The sequence below is a fragment of the Puma concolor genome, chromosome B3 (assembly GCF_028749965.1).
Source record: "Puma concolor isolate L17-30 chromosome B3, mPumCon1.1.hap2, whole genome shotgun sequence".
NCBI classification, from domain to species: Eukaryota; Metazoa; Chordata; class Mammalia; order Carnivora; family Felidae; genus Puma; species Puma concolor.
This window is the reverse complement of record NC_141672.1, coordinates 75,282,002-75,309,317: the sequence shown is the minus strand read 5'-3', so window position 1 is coordinate 75,309,317 and position 27,316 is coordinate 75,282,002. Positions and strand designations below refer to the sequence as shown.

The following is a 27,316-nucleotide window of genomic DNA, read 5'->3' as shown; positions in this document are numbered from 1 at the left end:
CGCCCAACATGGTGCTTGAACTCATGACTCTGAGATCAAGAATCCCATGCTCCACTGATTAAGTCAGCCAGGTGCCCCTTAGCCCAGACTATCTTAGACTTAAAAACTCAGCTGACTACTATCATCTCCACGTGGTTGTCTCAAAGGCATACAACCCCCTCAACTGACTTCACCTTCTCTGCCTCCTGAAATTGGCCCCTCCAGCATCCCAAGTAAACGGCGCCATTAACCACTTAGATGCTTATGCCAGAAACCTGAACGTCAACCTTATGTCTTCCTCCCTCAGCCTTAAGTCCAAGCCCTGTCAATCACCAAGTCCTTTCAGTTCGGCTTCCTAAATCTCTTTCAAATCCCCTCACCATCACTTTCTGTCTAGCCACCATCTCTTCTCTCCTGAACCACTGTGGGACATCCCCCCCTGCCCCCGCCCCGCAAGGCTTTCTCCCAGCAATCCATCTTATCCCCAGGGCAAGTGATTCTTATCAAACACAGAACTGACCATCTCATTTCCCTGCTTACCACCTTTGAAGGATTTCTCATGGCCTTTGAACTAAAGTCTGTACTCTTCAAGATACTTGACAAGGTCTCTGGGTCTCTCCAGCTTTCCTCTGCACCAACTCCTCCCCATCTTTCAGGTATTACTTTAAACACCACTCTCTGAGAAGCGTTTCCCCACCACCAGAGTAGGTGAGCCAACCCTGCTGTCTGCTGCCGCTATGCCTTCTGCTCCCCCATCACCACCCTTATCACAGTTCATTTCACTGTCTACTTAACTACCTGGCTTCCTGATTAGATAATAAAACCTAATCGGCATCTAACCTGATCCACAGTGTAACCACAGCACCCAACACAGTACCTGACACCTAGTAAGCAATCAGTATTTGTTACATACTGACTGAACAGAAAGCCATTTTTACTTCACAATCCATTCGTAATGCACAAAGTTTGGGTGTGGGTGTGTGGGGGTGCACGTGTGGGTGTGCGCACGCACACACGCACACACGCACACACACACACACACACACACACACACCCCTTCCTCAAAATACAGTTTGGTTGACAGGACTAATAGCTACAAAGCCTCATATACTGCTTGGTCGCACAGTGGGAGAGCAGCTGCTAGTGACACATGGGAACTCTTTAAGCTTTAATTTCTTCATGTGTAAGATGGGAATAATAAAATCTGCCTTACATAATTCAATAAACAATAGCTATTATATCTGTATCCCAATTCCCAAATAGAGACACAGCCGTGTTCTGCTCAGAAGCATCAAGCCCATGGCTGAGACTGCCCACCAGGTGGCAGTATTATCCTGGACTGGTTCTGTGCGGCTTCCACTGCAGAGCCAGACCAGCAGTCATGGGGAAGCAGAAGGTACAACCAGGGCTGCTTCCCCAGAGCTTTGAGTGAAACCAGAAAAAAAACCAACTCAGAGACTGGGGCAGATGTCAAGAAGGCCTCATGTTTCTTAGACCCATCCTTCTCCTTTTTTTCAGCTCAGGCTCCCCGAGGCACTATTTATGCTTAGAAATAAGCATTTTCTGGCTTGCCATTCACAGTGGGGGGCGGTTTTCCCCCTTCTAGATAAGTCTTTATCCCAGCACAGCTGCTGGCTTCCACTTCCATTGGGGACTGTGTTAAGAAGAGAGACAGATTTGCTTTCTCAGACTGCAGAGGACATCTTGTTATTCTGGGAAGCCCCGTGGCCATCCATTTCTGGGACATGGGGAGTGGCAGAAGCCAGAGTTATTCTTGGTTATAGATTTCATTCATCCTTTTCCACTTTGATTTCAATGAAGGAGTTCAAGTCAGGACAACAGGTTTTGTGGGGTTGGTCAAAAGATGGGGAGACAGGTCCATTCTCATCACCTCCCTCATCTTCCTCTTCTTGGAAATTAGGATTATAAAGTTCTGGTGGAAGGAGCTGGGCCTCAGCAGAAGGTAATCGGTCTGAGGGAGGTCCATACACACGGTTGGCTTTTGTGCCATGCTTAGAGTTGGCATCCAGGTGGTAGCAGAGTTCCGTGAGGCGCTGGGCCCGGAAACGGGGAGGCCGGGCCACCCAGACACCTGGCTCATTAAGACTGTCCTCTTCATCTGACATCAGCTCTTCCGTCACATCCTTCCATAGGCGTTGGTCCTCAGGTCCAAAATGCCTCATGATGCTGGATCGGTTGGCAAAAAGCTAAGGTAGGAGCCCAGGATAGAGATTAGGAAGAGAGACAGACTAAGGATTAGATTTGGGGAGAGGGGTTCGGGTAGGAAAGCTGTGTAAAATCTGTGCCTGAGAGAACCTAGCCCCCCTCCCTCCTCCTCTACCTGCTAACATTCCTGGCTCTCAACCCTATTCTCAGATGCCAGGTCCTCTGGCCCTTCCCACTGCAGCTCAGTAGGGTTTAGCATTTAGCATCTTGAAAGGAAGGCCTAGAAACCTACCCGGTATCTGCGACTTCGAAGCTTCTTCTCCTCTTTTTCCTTCAGGCCTTTAAAGGGGTTCAGGGAATTGCGGTACTCACGCCTCTTAGTAAGGAAGTAGGCTACACAGGCTCCTGGGAGGAGGGAGAAGGGAGGGGGCAGAGAGCAGGGTCCTCTGAACCAGGTCCTCAGCCCTTTTTTCTGCCCTAACACTGTTGGCTGGGAAGGTGAGGGTCCCTCTAGATGGTGGGCTTTCTCACAGACCCATCAGCAGGTATTTACTCCTCTTTGGTTTAGCTCTCTCTGCTCACCTCCATGTCCAGCACTGACTCCACCCATATCTCCCCCTGGGAACACAAGTCCAAGCTTCTGTAACTCCCTCCCTGGCCCTTGACTCAATTAAACCCACTCCCATTCTACTCTGCTGGTAGTAGATTCAAGTGCTTTTTCAACAGCAGCTTTCTAAATGCTTCAGGGTTAGCTACAAGCAAAAAAACAGAAGAGTAAGGAAAGTAGAAAACCCAGGACATAATATTTAGGGACAAAAGGGCAGGCCTGGGGCGCCTGGGTGGCTTAGTAGGTTGAGCGTCAGACTCTTGATCTCAGCTCAGGTCATGATCTCAAGGTTCTGTCGGTGAGTTCAAGCCCTTTGTTGGGCTCTGCACTGACACGTGGAGCCTGCTTGGGATTCTCTCTCTCCCTCTCTCTCTGCCCCTCCCTCACTTGAGTGAGCGCGCACATCTTAAACTAAATAAATAAACTTAAAAAAACCAGAAAGGGCAGGCCTGGATTCTGACTTCCTTTTCTTTTCTTTTTTTTTTACTTTTTTTTTTAACGTTTATTTATTTTTGAGACAGAGAGAGACAGAGCATGAATGGGGGAGGGTCAGAGAGAGGGAGACACAAAATCTGAAACAGGCTCCAGGCTCTGAGCTGTCAGCACAGAGCCCGACACGGGGCTCGAACTCACGGACCGCGAGATCATGACCTGAGCCGAAGTCGGCTGCCTAACCGACTGAGCCACCCAGGCGCCCCGACTTCCTTTTCATAACACCCTAGATTCAGGCCCTGCAGAAACATCATGCACGCTGGTTTCAGCCCTTTCCTTTTCCCATTTTCAGTTCAAGCGGGGCAGGGGAATAAAAAAGCAATTAGAAACAATTCTGTGAAGAAGATGTGAGAATAGCCCCAAAATTTTATTTTAAGTCCACTCTTTTGAAAACCACCCAAATCATCTCCATTATGCCTCTACTCTGAACAAGAACAGTGAGTGGAAAAAGGATGAGATGGGAGTTAATTCAGTTTTTTCTCACCTTTCAGCTCCTTATCAGTGTAATTGTGGGGACTGGTCACCAGCTCCTGCTTGAGCTTTTCCAGAAGGAACTTCACTACTGAAATATTCCAAGAGGACTTGATGCTGCCACAAAGATCATGAACAAGGCAGTCAGCATTTTGAAAGCCAGAAAAACAGAGATTCCTGACATGAATCAACTGTGTGGTAAATGCCCTCACGGCCAAGGGCAGGATGCAAGGGGCAATGGTGAGAGCAAAGCCTTAGCCTCATTGTTACACTGGAACAGCCCTCTAGTTCCCTCTCCTTGGCAGAGTACGTTATGATTGTTTTCCCTCAAGGGGATCGTACCTTTCAGACCCATTGAATCTCTTGTCGTTGGTGATGTGGTTATGCACATTGTGGACCAATTTCTAGGCGAAAAAACAAACACAGATTCAAGCTGAGAGTGTATATGATGGAACCCTCCTCTGTTCCCTAGGCATTGTCTCTATGGGGTTCTCTGCCCGAATCCTTCCCATAGTCTGGGCACCATTTCTGATGATACTCTTTCTTAGCCAGAGAGCCTATCCAAGTCAGTACTTCTAATGTCCCCCCTTTTTTGGTCCTTTTCATTTAATTTGTATGGAAGCTCTAGGATCATCCCTGGTCTTACTTTTCTGTTCCTGGGGAATATGATCAGTAGAGCAAAAGGTCTCAGACATTTTCACAAACATACTCCTTACAAATAGCCAGGAGAGAGCAAATATACACCAAGACTACTGCAAGTGGACATTTCTTGAGGCCCCCTATTCTTGCAAATTTTAAAGTTTTCTTTACAATATATCTATATTTTTTTAATCTAAAAATGTCTTCCAATCTTTTAGTACAATTGATGACCCAGGAAAATGCCCTAGGTGTATATATCCTTTTGCACATTACCACAAGTCCCAGGGGTATACACACCATGGTCTGAAAAACACAAACCTAAAATAACAGAAATGTGAAATGCAAAGGACCTTGGAGACTCTATCACCCAACCTCCCTTTCACATCATCGAACAGGCTTTCAGCTTTGCTTACACACCTTTAATAATGGGTTCTCACTAGTTTTTTGGGCCAGCTTATTTTACTGCTGAACATCTCTAATTGTTAAAAAGTTTTGCCTTAGACTCCAAAATCTGACCAGTTTTGCCTATAACGGCACCTAACATCTTTGAAGACAGGTCTCATGTACTCCCCAAATCTTCTCCTATTCAGTCTAAATATCCCCAAGTCCTTCAGCCATTCCTCATGACAGTTTCCAAACAGACTCTTCATGAAACCGTCAGGCTCTCTGGCTTGCCAGTGTCCCTTGGACAACATGGCACTGGGAACTGAATCTAATCCATCAGCTGGGACCTGGCCAAAGGGAGAATTACTTCCCTGAATGGAACTCTACATTTCTAGGAATGAAACCCAAGATGGTGTTACCTTTCTTAGCAACGCCACCCCTATTCCCAATGTCACAGGGTTCATTCCCTGTGAGCTGTCAACTCAAGTCTACTTTTCACATGGATTCCTATCTCTGCCATTCTACAACTGCTTTGCTTTTTTAACTTTGATGCAGAATTTTACATTTCTTCCTATTAAATTTAGTTTTGCTGTTCCTGATTATATTTTTTATCTCAAGCTCCCTCAGTCAGTGGAAATTCCCAGTCCCAAACCGATGGACCCATATACTGATCTCAAGACTTCAGTTTCAATTAAGAAATCCCCATTTACCCTTCTGCTTCTATGACTGACTAACCATATCAATTTAGGAAATTTTTATGGTTAGGGTCTCTACTCTATAAAAAAGGCCTGTAATTAAACTAGCTTCTCATATTTTATATATTTTACCTCTTAGAAGTCCCAACTTAAGGAATCACAAGAGGTGGGCAAATGCTTCAAAAAATTTCGAAAGTGTTGCAAAAAAAGGAAGAAAGGGGAGTTGCACAGCTTCCAATTCAAGTGGCTTGGAAGAGATCAGCTGATAAAAATCAAACCAGGCTTGAAGTGGAAAGGGAAAATACTCCGAGACAATAATAAGTGTTAAGACTGTAAAGGCAGCTGGCTCACCTACCTCCTGAGTGAGCTAAAAATAAATATATTCCCAATGGGTAGCTGGGATTTGCAGCATTCCAAGAAGTCAGTGGTTCCGGTTTGGTCCTTTTGGATCCCTAGCAGTGACCCACAGCAGCCTGAGTGGATTGGAGAGATGCCTCCTTGATTCCTTCCCAGAGCTAAAGGCTGGAAGACTGAAGGCCTGCGGCGAGCCCTCTCCCTCTAAACCACATTTTAAACCTTCCTCTGTGATGGGCAGCAAAATTCCCTGACCGGTCCTCCAGGGCCTTTTCAAGTAATGTAACAGAGAGCATGGGGAGTGAGCGTACTCTCCTCCAAGGTCCTCAGTTTCACCAGGCTCTCCAAAGGGCAGGTGGGAGCCAGCCCTCCACACCGGCCTCTCGCTGGAGGCAGTAGGCTGGAGAGGAATGAAGTGGTCGGAAACCCTAATTTTATGCAAATTGTAATTATCATACATTTATTCATGATTTAAACACTATGCTTGAAATGCATTTCTAGGTATATATGCCTCCATTTCTATCACTGGAAGCAAGAGATTCATGACAGAAAAACTAAACCCTATTCGTGATAAGTGAGATATCCCTGAACATAACCAAAATTTTAAATGAAGTCTGGAAAAAAAGATAATAAAATAAAATAAAACGAAGGTTAGAAACCAGTTGATTCGGATTATGAACGGTGTCTTCCTTCCCAGGGATGAAAAGAATCCCTCGGTGTAAAAACAAATCAAGTGAAAGGGAGAGTAAGAGTCAGGAGCCCTTAGGAAAGGGAAAAAGAAGAAAGAAGTAATGCAGATGAAGAAGGTGTGCGCGTAACCGGCTGTCTTCAACCTTTACTAAGACTGTGACAGGAGGAAAGGGGCTATGCTGTGAGATTTCTTCGGATGGGTGTGAATGATGAGCTCCCCTCCTAATCAGAACTCTCCAGTTACTCTATCAGCCATAAGCCAGAGAAAGGAAATGGCTTATAGTCCATATGAACACGATCTAGCTAAGGAACACCCCCGTGGTTATCAGAAAGATGTTCTGGGGCACAGAGTTGATCCACAGGACAATGGTTACCTTAGAACAGGGTTTCTCAACCTTGGCACTATGGACATTTTAGGTCGAATAATTTTTGGGGGCTGCCCTGTGCACTGCAGGATACTTAGTGATGTTCCTAAGGCTCCAAGCCACTCCAAGTTTCAGGCAAAACTGGTTCAACCTGGTACCTTCCCTGCCAAGATCCCTTTGGATCACTAGACTGTCCAAACCTTCATAACTGAGCTGAGTGTCTAGTGGTCCTCTGCATCCTTGGGGTTTGGGACCACCTCAGGATACCTTGGCCTTTCTGCCAATGGGTCCCTTGCTGCTTACCCTGAACACTGATAAATGGCAGGCTGTTTCCAGTGCTAGCATTCAGCGGTCGGTCTGCTCAATCCCTTAAAGATCTTCCCACCAGGATTATTAGATCATTGGGAGGAGGTGTGATATAATTCCCTTCTCTTTAAACAGAAGATTTCAATCTATTTGGCAAAGCCTTAAAAAAATTCCATGATTAGCAGGGGGACTGCCTGTCCCTAGGGCTACTTGCCCCTCCCTCTCCAGTATGATACAGGACACCACTCAATCAATATGGGAAGTTTAAAATCAACCCACACTTCATTCTTATCTCTCCAGACTGAAGAAAAATTTATAGAATTGAGCTCACTCACGGAGAGTACCAGATCCCGCTTGCGCCTGGAGTTCTTCTGCCCACTCCCTCTGGTCCTGCATGGGGAAGCAGTAAACCCTAGAGAGTGTCTCAGCTCCCCTGTTCCCCCAGGGCCTGACTCTTCCAAGGCACCGTCCAGCGCAGCTGCAGCACTGAGCATGTCCTCAGGGCGGGGCGGTGGCAGCTTGGTTCCATTTTCTGGCCCTGTCTCTGAGGTTGCCCGCTGGATAGCCAGTTGTGTGGCTGGTGAGAGTTGCTTGGCATAAGCAGGGACCAGCACCCGCTGTACTGCACCCTCAGAGGCCACATAATCATCCACCAGCTAAGAACATAAAAAAGAATAGCCTATTAGCCATCCAGGCTTAGGGGAACCCGGTCACCCATCATTCTTTGGTCAAGGATAATGAGAGAGTGGAAAGCAGGGGGAATCCAGGACAGTCTTTAATGGCCAATAGCTTGTTTCTCTGGTACTCCTATGGGGGTGTTGGCAAATATTTCTGGGGTACCCAGGGCCTCTCATGTTGAATCGTTACCATAGGACTGATTACAAGGACAACGCTTGTTTCTGACACTCTATTTGTGAGGAATCCTCTATGATTTGCTCTTGGGTATAAGAACCGTAGCCAGGCAAGTATTTTGTCTAAAAGGCACTGGGGGAGGAAGTGATGACAAGAAAGGAACACCGAGCAAGAAAAGAAACAAGAAAATAAAATGATAACAACAAAAGGGAGAAATAGGAGAAAATGGGAGCAAAGACGGGAGCTATAAAGTCAGAAATTTCTAGAGAGGCTGGCACCAACTGTCCCCCACCTCCCACCCCATTCCCTTTGCACCACCTGTCTGTGCCCTCACTTGATCCTGCCCTGGCTGCATCCAACCGTCGCTGCCCTGACATCTACTTGCTGCCTGTGCCCTCACTCAAGGACACACAGGGCAGGGAAAGGAAGGAGGGAGGAAGGAGACTGAGGGAAGAAAGGAGGGGGGATTTCTGCAGCCAAGAAAACAAAACAGTGAAGGGGGGGGTGGGAAACACAGAAAGAAGCGGGGGAGGAGGCTGAGATTTATAGACCCGTGAGCTGCTTTCTGCGCTGTGAAATCTAATTCCGTCCTGTCGGCTTGGAAGCCTTCCCTGCCTGACAGAACCACAGCTCAGGGCATCGCCTGGCCTGGTACCTGGTGCCTCCTGCCTCCTCCCACCTCCCTGCAGCCCCAAACCCCCCTTGAGTTCTGGCTGGGCAGAAGGAGGCATGAGGCAGTGACCACCACCCACCCACATGGCTAAGCCTTCAGGGAGCAGTGACCAGCTATAGCGTGACACTGGAGGGGGACATGGGGCTTCTACATTCGTTTCTCAGATCCAGCAGATGGGCTGGGAGTTTCCTCCCTCCCATCTCCCCTGTGTGCTCTGATCCTTTTCTCTTTCCTGGGTGTCAGGGCCTTGTCACGTGCTGGAGGAGGAAAGAGAGGGCAGGGCGGGAGCATGGGGGAGGAGGGTTGCCAGACCTCCCACTGTCTCTCAAGTGGCGACACATCTGTTACTTTCCCATCTCTATGATCTCTGTAGTTGCTCCATCTCCTTTTCATACTTCCGTGTGCCACGCTCCGCAGTTTTTACTCTACTCAGCCAGGGTTTGCCTGCTCAGATGGCCCTGAGCAGTAAAGAAACTGAAATAGCACAAGGTGCTTCTGTGTCTTTTCCTGCACACGAAATAGGTGCGCTTGCTCCCCTCGTTCTCCCTACATGCCATTCTCTTCCGAGGAGCTCTCGACGACGACTGTCTGTCCGCTTCTTGTCCTCCTGTTACTCCCTCCCCTCTGCCTCCCTCCCACCTTCCCTCACATTCTGTGGCACACATATATTCTCTTTCCATTTAGATACACCTTTCCTCTCTGCTCGGTTCACTTTTTCTCCTTCCTCAACCCTTCATTTCCACCTGCCTCCTTCCCTCCCTACACCTGTCTTGTGTCCTTTGTCCTCTCCGTCTCTCCTTCCTTCCCTCTCCTCCCTCTCTGTCCCCCTCTGTCCCTCTCCTCTCCAGCTCTCCCTTCCTCTCCACCTCTGCATCTCCCCCCTCCACATTCCCATCTCTCTCTGTACTGAATTCCTCTTGGCAAGCAGAGGGCCCATGATAAAATATGAATGAGCCGTCTGTGCACGGCAGGCCTTCTCGCCAGGAGAGGCAGAGCCCCTGGAGCAGCTGAGCCAGCTGTGGAGGAGAAGGTGGCACACAGAGCTCCTGAGAAGGAGGGAAGGGCACGACCATCACCACGCACACCAGCAATGACCTGCCGAAGAGGTTGAGGTTCAGAAGAAAACAGATGAGTGCCGACTATCCCTGCTGGCTAAGGAGACTTGGTGCTGTCCTGTTTTAGCACAAGTAAAACCAAAAGAAAGGCTTACGGCTGGAAAGAAACTAGAGGGAGGGGGAAGGAGGAGAGAAAGGCCAGGAGAAGCAGTCAGGAGCTACCACACGACACTGGCGTCCTGCTCTGAGGCCATACTCACGGGATTGAGCATCGGGGCCGCCTCGCTGGCAGCCAGGGTGCATCCGGGGAGCCGCGTGTCTCTCTGGCCGGCCGGGAAGCCCAAAGGCCCGGGACCCACAGCCGACGCGGCTCCCACCTGCCACAGCTCCTCAATCACCACCTGCATGCCGCTGCCCACGCTGTCACACTCCTCCTCTGCGGCAGATGCGGACTTGCAGGCTTCCCCGGGGCTCTCTTTGAGAGGCCCAGCCTCCTCGGGTGGGGAGCCCTGGGCCCTGCCGTCCCCATCTTCCTCAGGGGCGGAGGCTTTCCCCTGCCTCAGCTCACCCACCTCCTCCTGGAGACATTTTAGTAATTCGTTGTTGGCCCTGGCGAGCCCCAGAGCAGCCTCAGCCAGGCCCACTGCCTTCTCCACGCGCTGGTAGATAATATGAAGGAGCTGCTCTGAACTCTGAACCGCCAGGCCATGTCCGGTCACTGTGATAGGGGTGCTGGGAGGAGGGTTCCCGCCCTGAGAGCTTGTGCTGCCCCCACTAGTCTCGCTCTTACAGGCGCAGCAGCAACATCTGGCCTCACTGCCACCAGGAGGGGAGAAGAGAATGGTGGCACTGAAGGACATGGTTGACCGCAGCAGGAACAACTTCGGTCACACTGCCGGACTGCTCCAAAAGGCGTCCCCAGTCACTGGACTCCAGTCGGTAGGAAGCTCTGGCCTCTTTGCATTCACTTTCCTTTGTCATGGAGGGTGACCAGAGGAGCCTGGGCACCAGGCGGTGGATTCTGTGAAGGAGGAGCAGGCAAGCCGTGAGGGAGCACACAGTCCATGGCTACCTGTCCTCGGCCTGGGGAGGAGAGATGCCTTCTTCTACCTGCAGATCCTGTGCTCTCCTAGCACAACTCGCTGGGTGTCCCACTCACCCGTGGCCAAAAGCGTGGTGCCTACACAGGCCTTCCTGATGAACAGAGTTTCATGGAGTAGAAGGCATTCTTCCTGCACCCAAGCATGGAACCCGCCACCACTCCGACCTAAGGAACAGAGCAGGGACTCAAAAGGACCCACAAGATTCTGGAAAGATTAGAAGATTAAGGAAGAAAATGCAGATCTGTCTTCTCCTCACTATCTTTGCCCTAATAACAGTCATTGCATTTTGTCTCCTTGACATTATTCCTGAAGGAGTTCAGAACACTCCTTGCAGGTTATCTCATTCACACAGCAGCTCTAGGAAACACATATTACCCCAGGTCCACAGAAGAGACATGTAGAGAAGTGATATATCTTTTCAAGGTCATAGGGAGACAGCAGAATCCAGTTATTGCTACTTTCAATCTAGCATTTATTTTTTTTTTTAACTGAGACCACTTTTTGTTGACATAAAGAATCATGATTCTACCCTCTCTATAATTTTCTTACAGATGCATTCAGAGTAAGACTCCTAAATAAGGAATATGCCGATCACTGCAGCCCTCAACACGTCACCAACCCCACACTATTATATCCCTGATGCTTTGGGGATGGGGCAGGGAAAGGAAGGGAAAAGCTGGATCAGAGAATCAAGCTGTGGTGACCTGGGGCTGCACAGCCCCCTTGCTCTCACGCTTGTGCATCTGGGTCTCCAGCCCCTGAAAAGAAGTCCAGCTGTTCTGAATCCTACAGCTGGTAGCCCAGAGAAATCACCTCCTGGGCCCCTCACCTCCACTTCTCAAGCTCCTTGAGGGAGCGGCAAAGCTCAACAGGCACAAAGCTCAACAGGCACGTTTACATAGCTAAGCCACTTTGCCCACATGACCAGCCCCATTAAAGAAGAAACCAGAGGGGCACCTGGGTGGCTCAGTCAGTTAGGCGTCCGACTTCACCTCAGGTCATGATCTCGCGGTCCGTGAGTTCAAGCCCCGTGTCAGGCTCTGGGCTGATGGCTCAGAGCCTGGAGCCTGCTTCCGATTCTGTGTCTCCCTCTCTCTCTGCCCCTCCCCTGTTCATGCTCTGTCTCTGTCTCAAAAATAAATAAAACGTTAAAAATAAAAAAAAAAAAAAGAAGAAACCAGAAAACCAATGATAAGCCAAAGTGCCTTACTTTTGAATCACCCTAGTTAAGCAACTAAACCATTCGAGAAGAAAAAGAAGAAAAGGTGTGGGAGGGTTGGATTGTACCACCGAGAACACTCCAAGGAACTTCAAATTGTCTTTTCTAAATACTTGATTATAGAAAAAAGAATCCTTCTTCCTGAAGCTCCCTAAGTGACAAAGTCTTGAGTATGTTTATAATTTGCACAAGAGATACATTTCCATCTTACCCTTTAAATTATATCATAACATCACAATTAAAAAAAGAGGCGGTTAAGAAAATTTTCTATATATTGAGATTTGGGGGCTTTTTTCTGCATCAGCAATCTCATTTCAGAAACAGGTAATATCAGTGCCTCTGAGGTACTAAAACGTAAATCTCACAATGCATTTTAATTACATTTGGTTATTAAAGAATAGTCTTTAATTTGCTCTTTCCACCTTATATATCGAAAAAACGGTTTCCGTGCCAGGTATTCGCTTTTTGTAAGAACTGAACTCAAATCTATTTGCAGCTTCTCTGTCATTAGAGTCACCGGAAGGCACAGCTAAATCTAAAACTAAAGGTTAGAGGAAAGCACTAAGCAATTCTTATGTCAACTTATGGATGTGTCATTTATGTATCCTTTCTCTTCTTAAATAAGGGACTTCACTGTTCTCGCAGGGTCTTTAACCAACATTATGCAAGGAGTTTAATGTGAAACGTGGCTGTTGTGAGAAAAAGACAGTTATGTAGAGGATAACATACAGATAGTGGCCAGTTGGGTTCAGCATTTGTGAAATCAGAAACTAAGATGCATCAGGTTGGGATACTGGGTAGGTACCCCTTCTGGTACCAAATTGACAACAACCACATTCTTACCCAGAACACTTACTCTTTCTTGCAAGAGGCCTTTACCCCTGACACTGTTGTGCCTGCCTTGAGCCCTTCCCTCCACCTCGACTGGTCTTCTTCCCCAAACAGCACAGAACTGGAAGTAAAAAATATATATATTTGGGGTTCTCATCCTGCTGCACTACTTAGCAGCTGTGTGAAATTGGGCAAATTATTCCCTTTTTTGAGCCCCAGTGTTCTCATCTCTGCCTACTTTGAGAGTTTTTGTGATGACTATACATAATGTATGTAAGGCACCTACAGAGTGCTGGCATATGGTCAGTGCTCCACAAATAGCAGCTGAATGATATTATGATTGTTCCTGAAATATTTTGTGTTCCCATCCTGGACCCCCATCCTGATTTTCCAATCTCAAAAAAAAAAAAAAAAAAAAAAAAAATGCTGTGGCTTGGAATGGAACTTAGATGATTTTTCCCCTACATTTCCCCCCCTAAATTTAATAACAAATTTCTAAGAAACAATAAATTCAAGTCTACAAAGATGCATGTAAACATACTAAACCTTCTATGATGTACATTAGAAAGGTAATTAAGAAAACAGAGTATTTGCAATTTACTTACTCTCATGAGCTGGCTTTAGACTAAGGGTAATATTCAATTCTGCCAGCTTTTAATGATAAATATTATTTTCATATTTGTGTTGACATAAAAAAATCATGATTCTACCCTCTCTATAATTTTGTTCCTCAACTTATTTCTGCTTTTCTCCTTTGTGTATTACCTAACTATGTCTGCTTTAGAATGTCACATTCAGAGCAACAAATAGGTATTTTTTTAAATTAACCTGTCTATATAAACCTGGTACAGTGCAGTGCAGCACAATGGGTATTCAAATACAGTAAAACCTTGTATTGTGAGTAACTTGTTCTGCGAGTGTTCTTCAAGATGAGCAAACATTTCTAATAAATTTTAACTTGATAAAGGAGTGATGTCTTGCAATACGAGTAGTATGTGACACTAAAAGTCACATAATTACAGCTGAGCCAGTGGTTCTTGAAATTCCCTTTAATATAGAAGTGCTTTGGATTATAAGAATGTTTCCAGAATGAATTATGCTCACAAACCAAGGTTTTATTTTACCTCTTTTTTAGTTTCTATGGACATTCCTGCTGACTTCATTTCCGTGGCTCCCCTAGCCACTTAAGCTCAAAGACAGTGAAATGAAAAGGATAAGGAAAGAGGGGCATCTGGGTGGCTCAGTCAGTTAAGCATCCAAATCTTGATTTCAGCTCAGGTCATGATCTCATGGTTCATGAGTTCGAGCTCATGTTGGGGTCTGTGCTGATGGTGCCTCCTTCTCTCCCTGCCCCTCCCCTACTTGTGCTCTCTCTCTATCTCTCTCAAAATAAATAAATAAAACTTAAAAAAAAAAAAAGGACAAGGAAAGAAATAAGGGCCATCAGGTAATAAAAGAATCTTTCACATTATAATATTTACTAACCAGATAACAACTTAAATGTTGGATAAGTTGGATTAAAAGCAAAACAAACACTTATTTATCGTGAGTTACATATATCCCCATTAGAGAAAAAGAACAGTTAGAAAAAAAAAAAGTTGTTTCTAAAAACTCTCAGTATGCAAGGCCATGCTGAAGGATGAGTCACCAAAATGGATTGCCACCTCTAAGTACTCAAATGAAGGGAAGACAAAGTCCTTACATGCAAGGAGATTACAGCATATGTGAGAATGAAATGTTCAAAGGACAAAACAAAATACATACAAGTGCCTAAAAATATGGTGCAGACAAAAATTCTTAATTAGTTAGTTCAAAATAATGGAAAGATGAACAGAATGAAATCATGAGGAAGGGGTCTTACAGAGGAAAAACCTCCAACAGAGCAATGTATAGAATGAACAGGGAGGGTGGTAAGACGATATGAGAGATGAGAGAAAAAACAAACATTACAGGAATTAACAGGGTACATGTGTGAGGTCAGAGTAAAGGGGCTTATATAGAAAGGTACGGAACACTGATGCAGGATTTTGAAAACCAAGTTAAGGAAATTCTTAGAGTAGGGGTCGGCAAAACTTTTTCTGTAAAGGACCAGACAGTAAGTAATATTGGCTTTGCAAGTCATGTGGTTGCTATCACAACTACTCAACTCTGCCACTGTAGCACAAAGCAGCCACAGGAAATACATAAACAATGAGCACAACTATGTTCCAATAAAACTTTATTTATGGACAAAGAAATGTCATAAAATATTATATTTAATTAAAAAATGTAAAAGCCATTCTTAGCTCATGGGCCATACAAAAACAGATGGTAGGCCAGAAATGTCCTATGTATGGGCTGTAGTTTGCTGACCCCTGTCTTAGACACCTAAAGTGGAAGAGTTAGAGATTAGGAGACTGTTTAATCCTGAAGTGAGGTGAGAATGAGGATTGTGGATATGCAGGTTCAACATCCTGGAGGAAGATCTGATAATATTTCTTTACTAGACAACTTCAAGATTATCAGTCTGAGAGCCAGAAGATGGTACATTGACAGATGATAGAAATGAGGATGCTGAGAGGAGGTACCATCATGTTAAAGAAGACGTGTATTTTTATTGATTGATTGATTGATTGATTGATTGATTGTTTTTTAGGGAGCTCTACACCCAACTTGGGGCTGGAACTCATGAGTCAAGAATCACATAATCTACCAACTGAGCCAGCCAGGCACCCCAGATGAGTGTTTACTTAACAAGTTAAATTTCAAACTGATAGCAATATCTTTATTTTTTTAATATTTATTTATTTTTGAGAGAGAGGAAGAGACAGAGCATGGACAGGGGAGGAGCAGAGAGATAGGAAGACAGAATCAGAAGCAGGTTCCAGGCCCCGAGCTACCAGCACAGAGCCCGATGTGGGGCTCAAACCCACAAGCCACGAGATCGTGACCTGAGCTGAAGTTGGACGCTCAACCGACTGAGCCACCCAGGCGCCCCAGCAACATCTTTAAATGTATGTCCTGATAGCAACTGACTCGGACTGGAAAACAAAACAAAACAAAACAAAACAAAACAAAACAAAACAAAACAAGAGGAAGGTCAGAGCTGGGATGCAGATTTAGAATCTTGGCAGGAGGGAAGTAGCTAAACCTGAGAAAGTGAATGCACTCTCCAAGAAGTAAAGATAAAGTGTGAAATGCAAAGGCCAAGGACAGCGCTTCAAGCCAATTTGTGGAAGAGGCTTCATTAAAAGAGAAGTATGGTCAGTGAGGTGGGAGAAAAAGAGTGTTATGAAAGCCAAAGTAGAAAGAATGTCAAGAAAGTGGATCTAATCCACTGTGACAGGTGCAGCAGAATGGCTAAAAAAGATGAAAATTAAGGAGATATATTTTATTTGTCCGTGATGGTCACTGGTGATGACCAGAAAGGTAAATCCTGTAATGAAAGTAAAACTATGCAATAGATTAAAGAGGAATGATGGAGAGAAAATGGAAGCAAGACATGAAATCAAGTCTTCTAGAATTTAGTTATGAAAGGAAGGAAGGAAATAGGAAGTCAGAAGGGGCCCTAGAGCTTTGGTATATTTACAAAGCAGAAAGAAAAAGGCCAGTGATTTTTCTGACATTAGCCATAGCAACATTTTTCTAGACATGTCTCCTGAGGCAGCGGAAACAAAAGCAAAAATAAACCATTGGGACTGCATCAAAACAAAGACTCTTGATTTTGGCTCAGGTCATGATCTCACAGTTTGTGTCTTTGAATCCCACATTGGGGTCTGTGCTGACAGCCCGGGGCCTGCTTGGGATTCTTTCCTTCTCTCTCTCTCTCTTTCTCTCTCTCTCTCTCTCTCTCCTTCTCTCCCTGCCCCTCCCCAGCTTGTTCTTTCTCTCTCCTTTTCTCTCTCTCTCTCTCAAAATAAAGACAAACTTAAAAAATAAAAGAAAGAAAATTTTTAAAAAAGGGTGGTTGTGCTTCCTGGCTGGCTCAGTCGATAGAGTATGTGACTTGATCTCAGGGGTCATGATTTCAAGTCCCAGGTTGGGTGTGGAGCCTACTTAAAAAAAAAAAAAAGACTTAAAAGAAAGTAAAAGCCCATGAAAAAGTAAAGGATGAAGCTATTAGAAAATAATTAAATTTTCTTTTGGGAAGGCTCTTCCCAATGTAAGAAAGAAGGAAGGGTAACTGTTGCCTGAGACTGCAGAGAAGAAAAAACGGATACAGAGCAAAGATTCGTTGAGGTGGAGAGAGGAAGACAAAGATACACTACTGAGACTCTCTTTTTTACTTAGAGGCAGATTTTTCTTGGCATGAATAATTCAAATTGATAACAGAACTTTATTATAAACAGTGCTATATTATCTGTTGTTACAACCTGTTAAATCCTTTTCTAACACTCCCAGACTAACATAATTAATTATTCTTGCTTTTTTCCAACACTGGCTTATGGTTCTAGAGCCCATTTAACTCTGCCAACACTATTAAGGAACAAAAAATTTATTCTGATATCTTTATTATATTTCTCAAAATGTATAACTGTTTAACTCAATAACCCATGAAGCAATCCATGAAGTGCTTGGCAAAGCAATGGTTAACTGTAGTAAATTATCTGGGCAGTGTCTGTACCATCATTATTAAACATTTTAATACTGTCAACTTTTGCAATTTCAGATTGCTAATTTACTTTATCATTTTTGCAATGTTTATTTATTTTGAGTGAAAGAGAGCACACGTGCATGGCAGGAATGGGCAGAGAGAGAATTTCAAAGAGGCTGTTCGCTGTCAGCAAGGAGCTGGACTAGGGGTTTGATCTCAGGAACCATGAGACCATGACCTGAGCTGAAATCAAAAGTCAGACCCTTAACCAACTGAGCCACCCAGGCACACCTCAGATTGCTAATTTATCTTAAAGCCAAGAATTCATATTTTTGTTCAAGAGAGGAAAAAAAGGAATAAACTAAGGTTGACCACCACAGAAAAACATACAGACCTTTTACAAAATGCTATCAACTTTTAGAACTGAGTGTTAAGAAAAAGATTTTTAAGGGAACCTGGCTGGCTCAGTCCATAGAGCATGCAACTCTTGATTTAGGGGTTGTAGGTTTGGGCCCCCACAGTGGGTACAGAACTTATTTTAAAAAGATAAAAGTTAAAAAAGAAAGAAAGAAAAAGATCTATAATCTTTTGATGAGTTGCCAACACAAAGTAACAACAGTTGTCAAACTTAAGTTTGCATAAAATATATGTTTGAGGTTCATTCCGTATTTGTCTAATTTTAATACATGTGAAAGGAGCCCAGAAAGTGCATTTTTCAATAATTCTGATATTTTCTTCATAAATATTTAGATAAAAAAGAAAGAAAAGTCATCTTCTTCAGACAGATGAGACTGTCTGAGGCTGTCTCAGGGTGAGACTGTCCATAATCTTAACTACCCCTTTCCTCCCAAGTCACATGTATTTTTGTTAGAACTAAATATATCATACTCTTGGCAGCTCCCTTGCTTGCTTTCAACCCATTCTGAGCTTGAATTTTCTGCATGACTGAGTTTGCCTCCAAACTATGAAAAATAAAAGTTTCCTTTTAATAGATGTCTATGATATGGTATCACTCTAATGATATATGTCTTTATAATGGGCCCTTGACTCATTCAGGGTCACGCTAGCAACGGAACTCCTTAAATGTGATTACGGAAAGCACAGCAATGCATACCATAATTTTCATTTTAAGAAATAAAAAAAGGAAAACGGCCACTTAAAGCTCCTGCTGTGCTGGTCAGCCCTGCTCCTCCACTTGGAGGTGTAATATGGCTCACCTGTTGGAAGGTACTCTCAGAACCTATTTCTTTCTTTTCTTTTAATGTTTACTTACTTTTGAGAGAGAGTGAGAGTGGGAGAGGGGCATAGAGAGAGGGGGAGAGAGGATCTGAAGCAGGCTCTGTGCTGACAGCAGCCAGCCAGATGGAGGGGGGTGGGGGGAACTGGAACACAGGAACCATGAGGTCATGACCTGAGCCAAAGTCTGACACTTACAACTGACTGGGCCACCCAGGCGTCCCTCAGAACTTATTTCTATCAAAAAAGAGCTCTTTTATCACACAAGAGCAGAGAAACAAATACCATAAAATATTACTTTCCTATGTTTTGAAAGACTGACCCATCTCACAATCTGCAGACTATCTAAAACCTCATTTTCAGGGATTAAAAAAACAAGAAATGTAGACCTAGGGGGAGAATGAGATCCTAAGAAAAGGATTCCATTCGCCTGAAATTTTCATGTACACTTGTATGGTGGTACAAGGGTTTTTAGCCTAGTGTAGCGGTCTTTTTCATTTACATTTGTTAAAATGTAACTTGGTAAGATTAAAATTCTGGTTTAAGATTTTCCGAGAAATGTGCCTGACATAAAGGGCAAGTCCTGCATTGCTGGATCAAGTGAAAAATGAACCACCAGCTCCTAAAGCTGTATCATGTGCCCTGTGAGCCCTCGATAAATGTTAGTTGATTAAATATTAGTCAGAGATGACAAGGTGGGCACCAGAGACAGAAGAACCATTTCCGAAGGGAGCGTGGTTCAGCTACAAGCAGACGACCGGCAGCGACGCAGGAGGAACAGAGCTCGAGCACAGCCCTCGAGGCCGCAGGGGTCATGGCGACTCGCCACTAAGCCCAACCTCAGAGAATACCCAGGGGGTTCCGGGGAATGGGGTGTAGCGGCAAATAACCGAGTGGCCCAAGGCGCTGGGATCTCGCCGCCTCACCGTGGGTACACTACGTGGCTACAAAAGCTCTGAGGACTCGGTCTGGGAACAGCCCGGAAGTTCCTGCGGCGGTCCTGCTCTGGCAGCCCTACAGGTGTTCCATCACGGGTGTTCCACCGCGTGTGCCGCGCGCCACCGCGGCCAGCTGACTCAGCTACAACTACACGAGCTCGCGGGCTGGGGAGAGAGACCGCGGCGCCGGCCCGTGTACCCAGCCAGCGCGCGCACGTGGCGAGGCACCGCCCCTCCTGTCCTCTGGCTCCCGGTGATTGGCGATTGAACGACGAAGGGAGCAGGGCCAGGGACGTTATTGGTTGCATTCCACAATCACTCAACGAGCCAGGGAGGGGAGGGGCCTTTTCAGGGCGGGACACGACTGCTAGGCTCTTTCAGGGCCGTTAGGCGCCATCTTTAGCTTGTTTTGTTTTGTTTACTCGGTTCTGTCCTCTGCTGCTTACAAGGCTGCGTGTACACGATTATAAACTCAGTGGCCACAAAAAGGTCTCATACATTTGGTGGTGGAAAGCTTTTAATTCCTGTCGGCCTTGGTTACAGACCTTTCAGATCCCACTAGCAAGGGGGCAGTTCCCCTTAGTTCAAAGTTTTCATCTCTAGGAACCCCAAAGTCAACTGAGTTCAGCTGTGCTTTGGTAGGAAGGCCAAGCCAACGATATATTCGTGGGACTCAACGCAGGGACCTTGGACATGAACCTAGGTTCCTAGTAAAAATCAAATGGCTTAGCAAGTGTACTGCTCTACAAGAGCTCTCTCACGAGAAGTTAAAAAGTGATGCCCTGCAGTGATGTGAAAAAGAATTAGAAAGAGCAAAGCTCCATTAAAATTCCCAGCACCGCGGCCATCACAAAATCACCGTAATCTGACTAGATTTCAGAGATATGCATGCAGGTCTAAACTTGTGGAATGATCCGTATTTGAGGCAGTATTTATTAAGTACTGATATGACTTGCATTGTTAGTTAATAAAAATACACCCAGTACAGGTAAGTAACCTAGAGTGCCCACAGAGGGCGACTTTCATTATGAATTTCAAGACTTGTACAAATAATTTTAAAGCTGTTGTTGAGGCGTCCCAAATGCTACTTGACACTGAATAGGACTTTAGCTGAGGAATAGAACTGTGTTACCATCACCATACAGAGGCTCTGTTGTAATGAAATTTGAACTCTACAGTAGATCCTTTTATATCCTGGTTGCTACTTCACTGGTGACATTCCAGTTTCTCCCTCATCACCCCATATACTTCCTATGCTTTCACTCCAATCTGCGAATGCAGATTTTAATATATTTTCCGTATAACTCCTAATAGAAGACACTGGTTCTGTAACAGAATGACGGGAGAATATGGCTCATATAACAGGAGGTCCTGCTCTAAGCTTGTTTTGTCCTCATGCTTATCCTTTTCTGTGACTCTTCCACACGAGGAGAAGGCTTCCCATTCCAAAAATGCAACATGATAACCAAAATGCATTTCTTATCCCTCCTTTGTATTATTTGCCTTTGCCTCCTCTGGCCCCTCCCCCATCACAACCATCATGAACAGTTTTTGAGAATTGGACTTGACTGGATTATTTTCCTGACACTTTGCCAGCTGTGGAGCTTTTCAAACAAATCCCAACCTATAAACGACCATTTTTGTCAAAAAGCCAAGGGAGACCTTCCCTTCAGAACACACCAACGAAACCACACATAAAGGCCAAAATATACACAGCTGTACATTTATGAACGTGAGACAATAAAAAGCAAAACCACTTAGGCAAAACAATCACTAAAGAAGGCTTTGAACCACAGATTCAATAAATTGCCTACCCTCGTTTGCCACATGGACTATATACTCCCTGGCAATTATTTAATTATTCACTGATACTTTAGAAGAGTAGTAGAAAAATACAGTAAATGCACATAAAATGAAAGTGCCTAAGTATGCTAAGAACAGGATTTCTTCTAAACTCTAATTTGCACACGAAATCCTGTTTTAATCACTTTTGGGAACACAACAGAAAAAAAAAAAATCACATCCTAAGGGCTACTTTGCACACATAAAACCAAAGGTAATCTTTTTTTGAAAACAAAATCTGATATGGCACATATACACACACTGTACATATACACAAAGCACAAAACCCCAAGATAAATCTTTATGATATCATTTGCTCACACACACACACACACACACACACACAGTCTTCATGAAAATGTAAGACACATTTGTAAGAAGGGCTTTGCCCACCTCCCCAGGGAAATGAGTGTCTCAATTATAATATCCAAACATTTTTAACCTATTGGCCTTGGACAATTGCCACATTCAAGCCACTTGGTTTTGATTCTGGGGGAGGGTGTGTAAAACGCACGCAAACAGCTTTGTGAGAGAGTCTCAAATCTCCGCTTCTTTCGACGTTGCCCTTGACGTTGCCCGTGGCAGAAATTTACATTATCCCTTCAGCCCGCCTAAAAAGAAGAAGAAGACGAAGAAGAAAGAAATCTATACTTCCCAAGCGTCTAATTTTTTTTAAATCCCTCGACCATAAAAATTTACCAGTTTTCTTTTATGATAACAAAAAGAAAAAAAATCTCTACAAATTTGGCTGTTAACAGTTGTACACGGCCATCCTGCTTCTCAACTTCTTGGTATATTTAAAACCTTGACCAGGAAAAAGAAAGAGGAAGAGAGACAGAAAAAGAAATGGGGGAAAGCGCAAATTCCCCTTAGCAACAGTTTCCTCACCCCAGCACTGCCACAGATCTCTATTTTTAAAAATTTTGAAAACACACACAAGATTAAGGAGGAAAAAAAATGGAAAAAGGATACCCGAAGGTCGTATGGCTCTTTGTATTCGTGTGTGTGCAAAAAGGAGGACTCGCGGCGCCCGAGCCGGTAAGCTCCGCCCCTCCCCGGACGCCCTCCCGGATTGGTCGCCGCCGGCGGCGGGGCGCCCCGCCCGCGAGCACACGCGCCGCGCCACGGGCCGGGTCCCCAGGGGGCCCCTGAGGGCAGCCCGACCCCCGACCCAGACCCCCTGCCATCTGGACCCTAGCGGTTGGCTGGCATCTATCCTTTTCCCCGCCTCTGTCCCTTTCCTTTCACTTTCTCACCCTCCTCACCCTTTCCCACCGTCCTTTCTCAGCGAAACGAGGCCCTCGGCATCAATATGAGTAACAGTCCAGTGAGCGAGCTCCTTCGGACATTGCTAAACTTGGTTAGCTACTCAGTGAAATTCTAGACTTGGATTAAGCATCAAGGACTTGGTGCGTGGGCCTGAGCTCGTGACTTCCAGGTAGAACGTCTCTGGGTCGTGGCTGTTGCATGACACTCCCACCTTTACGTGAACGAACATTTCAAGCAAGTATGTGACACCCCTCAGGTGAAAGACAAATAGTCTTGGACTTTCGGCGATGCTTTTGCTCAGCTTGAGTCTCCAGTTTTTCTCTACCCGGCTAAGATAATATTCTCAATAACCTAAAATGGCTCCCCTTTACCTCCTGCATGAGGACCTAGTTGCTTGTACTTCAGAGTTAGACCACACATAATCCGGTCCCAAGCTCTTGTTTGTTCTTAGTTCCCACTGCCCTCACCTTTTTAACCCGAATTATTCCTTTGCTCAAGTGCTCTCCTCTGCCTGGAATAATGCCTGTTTCCTTTTCTCTGACTAGTCAGTTTTTATCCATTCTTCTTCAGCTATTTCAGTCAACACAGACCACTTCCTTCTCTCCTATCAGAATGAACTTCATGCTTTCTCAGGTTAGCAGCACTTAACTCTACCTTGATTGTTTCACCTATTTTAGTGATTTCACACTAGTAAGCTGTTTGAGATCACAGATCATGTCTTAAACTTATTTTTCCATTCAGGAACCCCCCCCCCCCCTTTTTAATTCTTACTTCAGCAGCTGGCATAATTGTAGACAACAGTAAGCACTGGAAAAAACATCATTTATAATTGAGTGGATTTTTTTTCTACAAAATTTGAAACTCCCACAAGAATGTGCCTTCTATAGTAACAGTTCATGAGCACTTACTGTGCAGGGACTGTTCTGAAAACTTCACGAATATTACATGTATTTAATCTCCACAGTAATGAAGAGGTACCATGATTATCCCCATTTTATATTAGAGATTCGAGTACAGAGGTACACAGATCTATCTCAACTTACAGTGGGGTTACCTCCTGATGAACCTATCCTAAGTTGAAAATGTTAAGTTGGAAGTATATTTTATATACCTAACCTACTGAACGTCATAGTTTAGTCTAGCCTACTTTAAAAGTGCCTAGAACATTTACATTAGCCTACATTTGGGCAAAATCATCTAACACAAGCCTATTTTATAATAAGGAGTTGACTATTACATGTAATTTATTGAATGCCGTACCCTAAGTGAAAAACCAAATGGTTATAAATGTATTGGTTTATCCTTGTGATGGTGTGGTTGCCTGTGAGTTGCGGCTCACTGCTTCTGCCCAGCATCATGAGAAAGTATCCTACTGCATATCACTAGCCCCGGAAAGAGCAAAATTCAAAATTCCAAGTATGGTTTCTACTAAGTGTGTATCACTTTCACTCCATTGTAAAAAAAAAAAAAAAAAAAAATCCTAAGTCAGGGACCATCCATAATAATGTGACTAAGTTTATATAGATAATAAAAGATAGACCTGGGATTTGAACCCAGAAAATCTAGCTCCATAGTCATAGTTCCTAACCGTATGCCTCACAAGCTCCACAGTGCAGCTTTTAAAAACATTGTTATCTAATTGGAAAAAATTAGATACACAACATTCCACAAAATAAATGGCCTGAAAGCTTTCAAAATATCAATGTCTTGAAGCCACACACAAAGGTAGGAGGACTGTTCTGAATTAAAGGACAATATAGAGACATAACAACTAAATGCAAAATATGACCCTTAATTGGATCTGAATCAGAAAAAAATGAGTTACAATGGACATTACTAGAAAACAACTGGGGAAAATTGAATATGATAAATGGAATTAAATACTATGGGTCAGCAACTGGCAGGTTACTGGCATCCCCATTTTACAAGAAATCAAGTATCAGAGCTTACTACAAAGTCTCATAGCTAACAGGTGGCAGACCTGAACCCCCAAGCCAACTGTTCTATTTACACCCCCGCACTCCCTGTACACCCCTGTTTCAGTGATTTCCTGGCTGTCAGTCAAACCTCCTCCATACAATTGTTGGTTCTCAAAGTCCAGGACATTCTTGGTAGAATCTGGTTCTCAGCAGAAAGGCCTGTTGCCTCCAGCATCGTTTTCATCCAGGCAGCACCCTTGCTTCTGTGGCAACCCAACTTTGCCTTTTACCTGAAAATGAGATGGCAGTGTTTATATTCTTGAGGGTTATAGATTTTCTATTTATTTTCCCACAATTTTTCATTAAAATTTTTTAAACATTTTTTTGTTTAATTTTTTTTTTTAATTTTTTTTTTCAACGTTTATTTATTTTTGGGACAGAGAGAGACAGAGCATGAACGGGGGAGGGGCAGAGAGAGAGGGAGACACAGAATCGGAAACAGGCTCCAGGCTCTGAGCCATCAGCCCAGAGCCCGACGCGGGGCTCGAACTCCCGGACCGCGAGATCGTGACCTGGCTGAAGTCGGACGCTTAGCCGACTGCGCCACCCAGGCGCCCCTTTGTTTAATTTTTTTAATGTTTATTCAGTTTTGAGAGACGGAGAGCAAGCAGGGGTGGAGCAGAGGGAGAGGGAGACACAGAATCTGAAGCAGGCTCCAGGCTCTGAGCTGTCAGCACAGAGACAGACGTGGGGCTCGAACTCACAAACTGCGAGATCATGATCTGAGCTGAAGTCAGACACCTAACTGACTGAGCCACCCAGGCGCCCCTCCATTAAAAAAAAATTTAATAATACAAGCAAGCCAGGAAATCACTAGGAAAACATGAATTTTGGATAGGAATATACTACAACATCTCATATCCTCAAACATACAGGTGGTCGTTTTCAAAATGTTAGGATGAAGGAAAAATAGAATTGTTAACAACGATTATTATAATTGAAATTTATTGGGGTGTCTGGGTGGCTCAGTCGGTTGAGGGTCTGACTTGATTTCAGCTCAGGTCATGATTCTAGGGTTGGAGGATCAAGCGTTGTGTTGGGCTCTGCTTCAGATTCTCACCCTCTCTCCCTCTGCCCCTCTCCCCAACTTGTGCTCTCTAAAAATATATATATATATAAATATATATATATTTATATATGTATATAAAATATATATATTTATTACATATATTTATAGTACATATATTTATATATATGTATATATGTATATGTATATGTATATATATGTAATATAATATATATTACATATATTTATATATACATATATATGTATATAAAATAAATATATATTTATTATATATATATGTATATATTTGACATCCATTGAGGGTCTCCTTGGGCCAGGTACTCTTTCATTTAATCAATCTATAAGTACTATTATACTGTCTCTTTTATTTGTTTTATTTTTTTCATAATGTAATTTTATTTATTTTTTTGAAGTTTATTTATTTTTGAGAGAGAGAGCATGAGCAGGGGAGGAAGAGTGGCAGAGAGAGGGAGACAGAGAATCTCAAGCAGGCTCCTCCACACTGTCAGCGAAGAGCCCGATGCAGGGCTCGAATTCATGAACTATGAGATCGTGACCTAAGCCAAAATCAAGAGTCAGACACTTAACCCACAGAGCCACCCAATGCCCCTACTGTTTCTTTTACTGATGAGAAAACAGACTCAGAGAGGGAAGGTAAATCTCAAAGTCACTGAGCTCATTAAATGGTGGAGTCAGAACTTGAATTCAGGCCTCCAGACTTCAGAACCTGTGCTCTTGACCAATCATTAGTCTCTGACTAAGTTGACAACATGCTCTCAGCCTTGCTGTGTTACCCTCTTTTGGTCTCTTACTTGGAGTCTATGAAAAATAAGCTGTCTTCCCTCTGAGAATCAACAGAATGTTCATGCCTGCCCCTCACCCACCCACCAATGACTCCTGGGATATATTTTAAATTATGAGTCCATTTCTACAAATGTCAGAGTTAAGTTGGAAAAGCCATTTCTTTTTAAGTTTCTTTTTCCCCCCTGTGGTTATAAAGGAATCTTTGGTAGAAAGTTTGAGTAAAGCATTTTTGTGCTATTAGGTAATGAGAATAGAAAGAAAATGCACCGTTTTCACCTAAAAAAAATCACAATTTTAAACTCTAAAGCATTTGAGATTTCAAATGTTAAACTTTACAGATGACTTGTCGATTGAAGAAAAGCTGCTCATTTGGCTTTGACTCAAGCAGATCTCTTTATTTTAAGCTGTTTCTGTTCAGTGAAATCCCATGGGAGCCTCCACATACAGTGAAATCTGACTTGCCCTGGAGTGAGGCTGGGGAGCTGATTCTGACAGTCATTCATTAACACACCCGAGAACATTTTAGAACAGTAGTGGAAGGAAATCCCAGAGCCAGCTGGGAGGGTGTCCTTAGAGGCACTGGAGAGGGAAGTGTGAGTTGTCTGAGGGAGTTGAAGTTTGGAGACATGAAAGAGGTTATAGAAAGGTGGAAGGTAATGCAAAGGAAAAGAGAAAGGAAGACAGACAGGCAGCCGAGAACAGTACTCAATGAATAGTAAGCAAAAGAGTTTATGTTGTAGCAGGAGTGAAGGCAGATTAGATTTTAA

At 44.2% G+C, this 27,316-nt stretch overlaps 1 protein-coding gene across 3 annotated transcripts; it reads right to left on the bottom strand.

Moving 5' to 3' along the window:
* Positions 1–1,134: 1,134 nt before the first annotated feature.
* CB3H14orf93 (chromosome B3 C14orf93 homolog) lies at positions 1,135–22,509 on the bottom strand. 3 transcript variants are annotated; one of them, XM_086710145.1, is made up of 8 exons: positions 22,443–22,509; positions 10,888–11,035; positions 9,989–10,749; positions 7,484–7,804; positions 4,058–4,119; positions 3,729–3,832; positions 2,438–2,550; positions 1,135–2,186 (listed from the first exon to the last, which is right to left on the bottom strand). In XM_086710145.1, the coding sequence occupies exons 3-8, from the start codon at positions 10,586–10,588 to the stop codon at positions 1,767–1,769; spliced, it is 1,620 nt and encodes a 539-aa protein (XP_086566271.1). In that variant the 5' UTR covers positions 10,589–10,749; positions 10,888–11,035; positions 22,443–22,509; the 3' UTR covers positions 1,135–1,766. The 3 variants fall into 3 exon arrangements, with proteins under 3 accessions (XP_086566271.1, XP_025775514.1, XP_086566273.1); XM_025919729.2 differs by having other exon boundaries at positions 9,989–11,035; XM_086710147.1 differs by lacking the exon at positions 7,484–7,804 and having other exon boundaries at positions 9,989–11,035.
* Between the last annotated feature and the right edge of the window lie 4,807 nt (positions 22,510–27,316).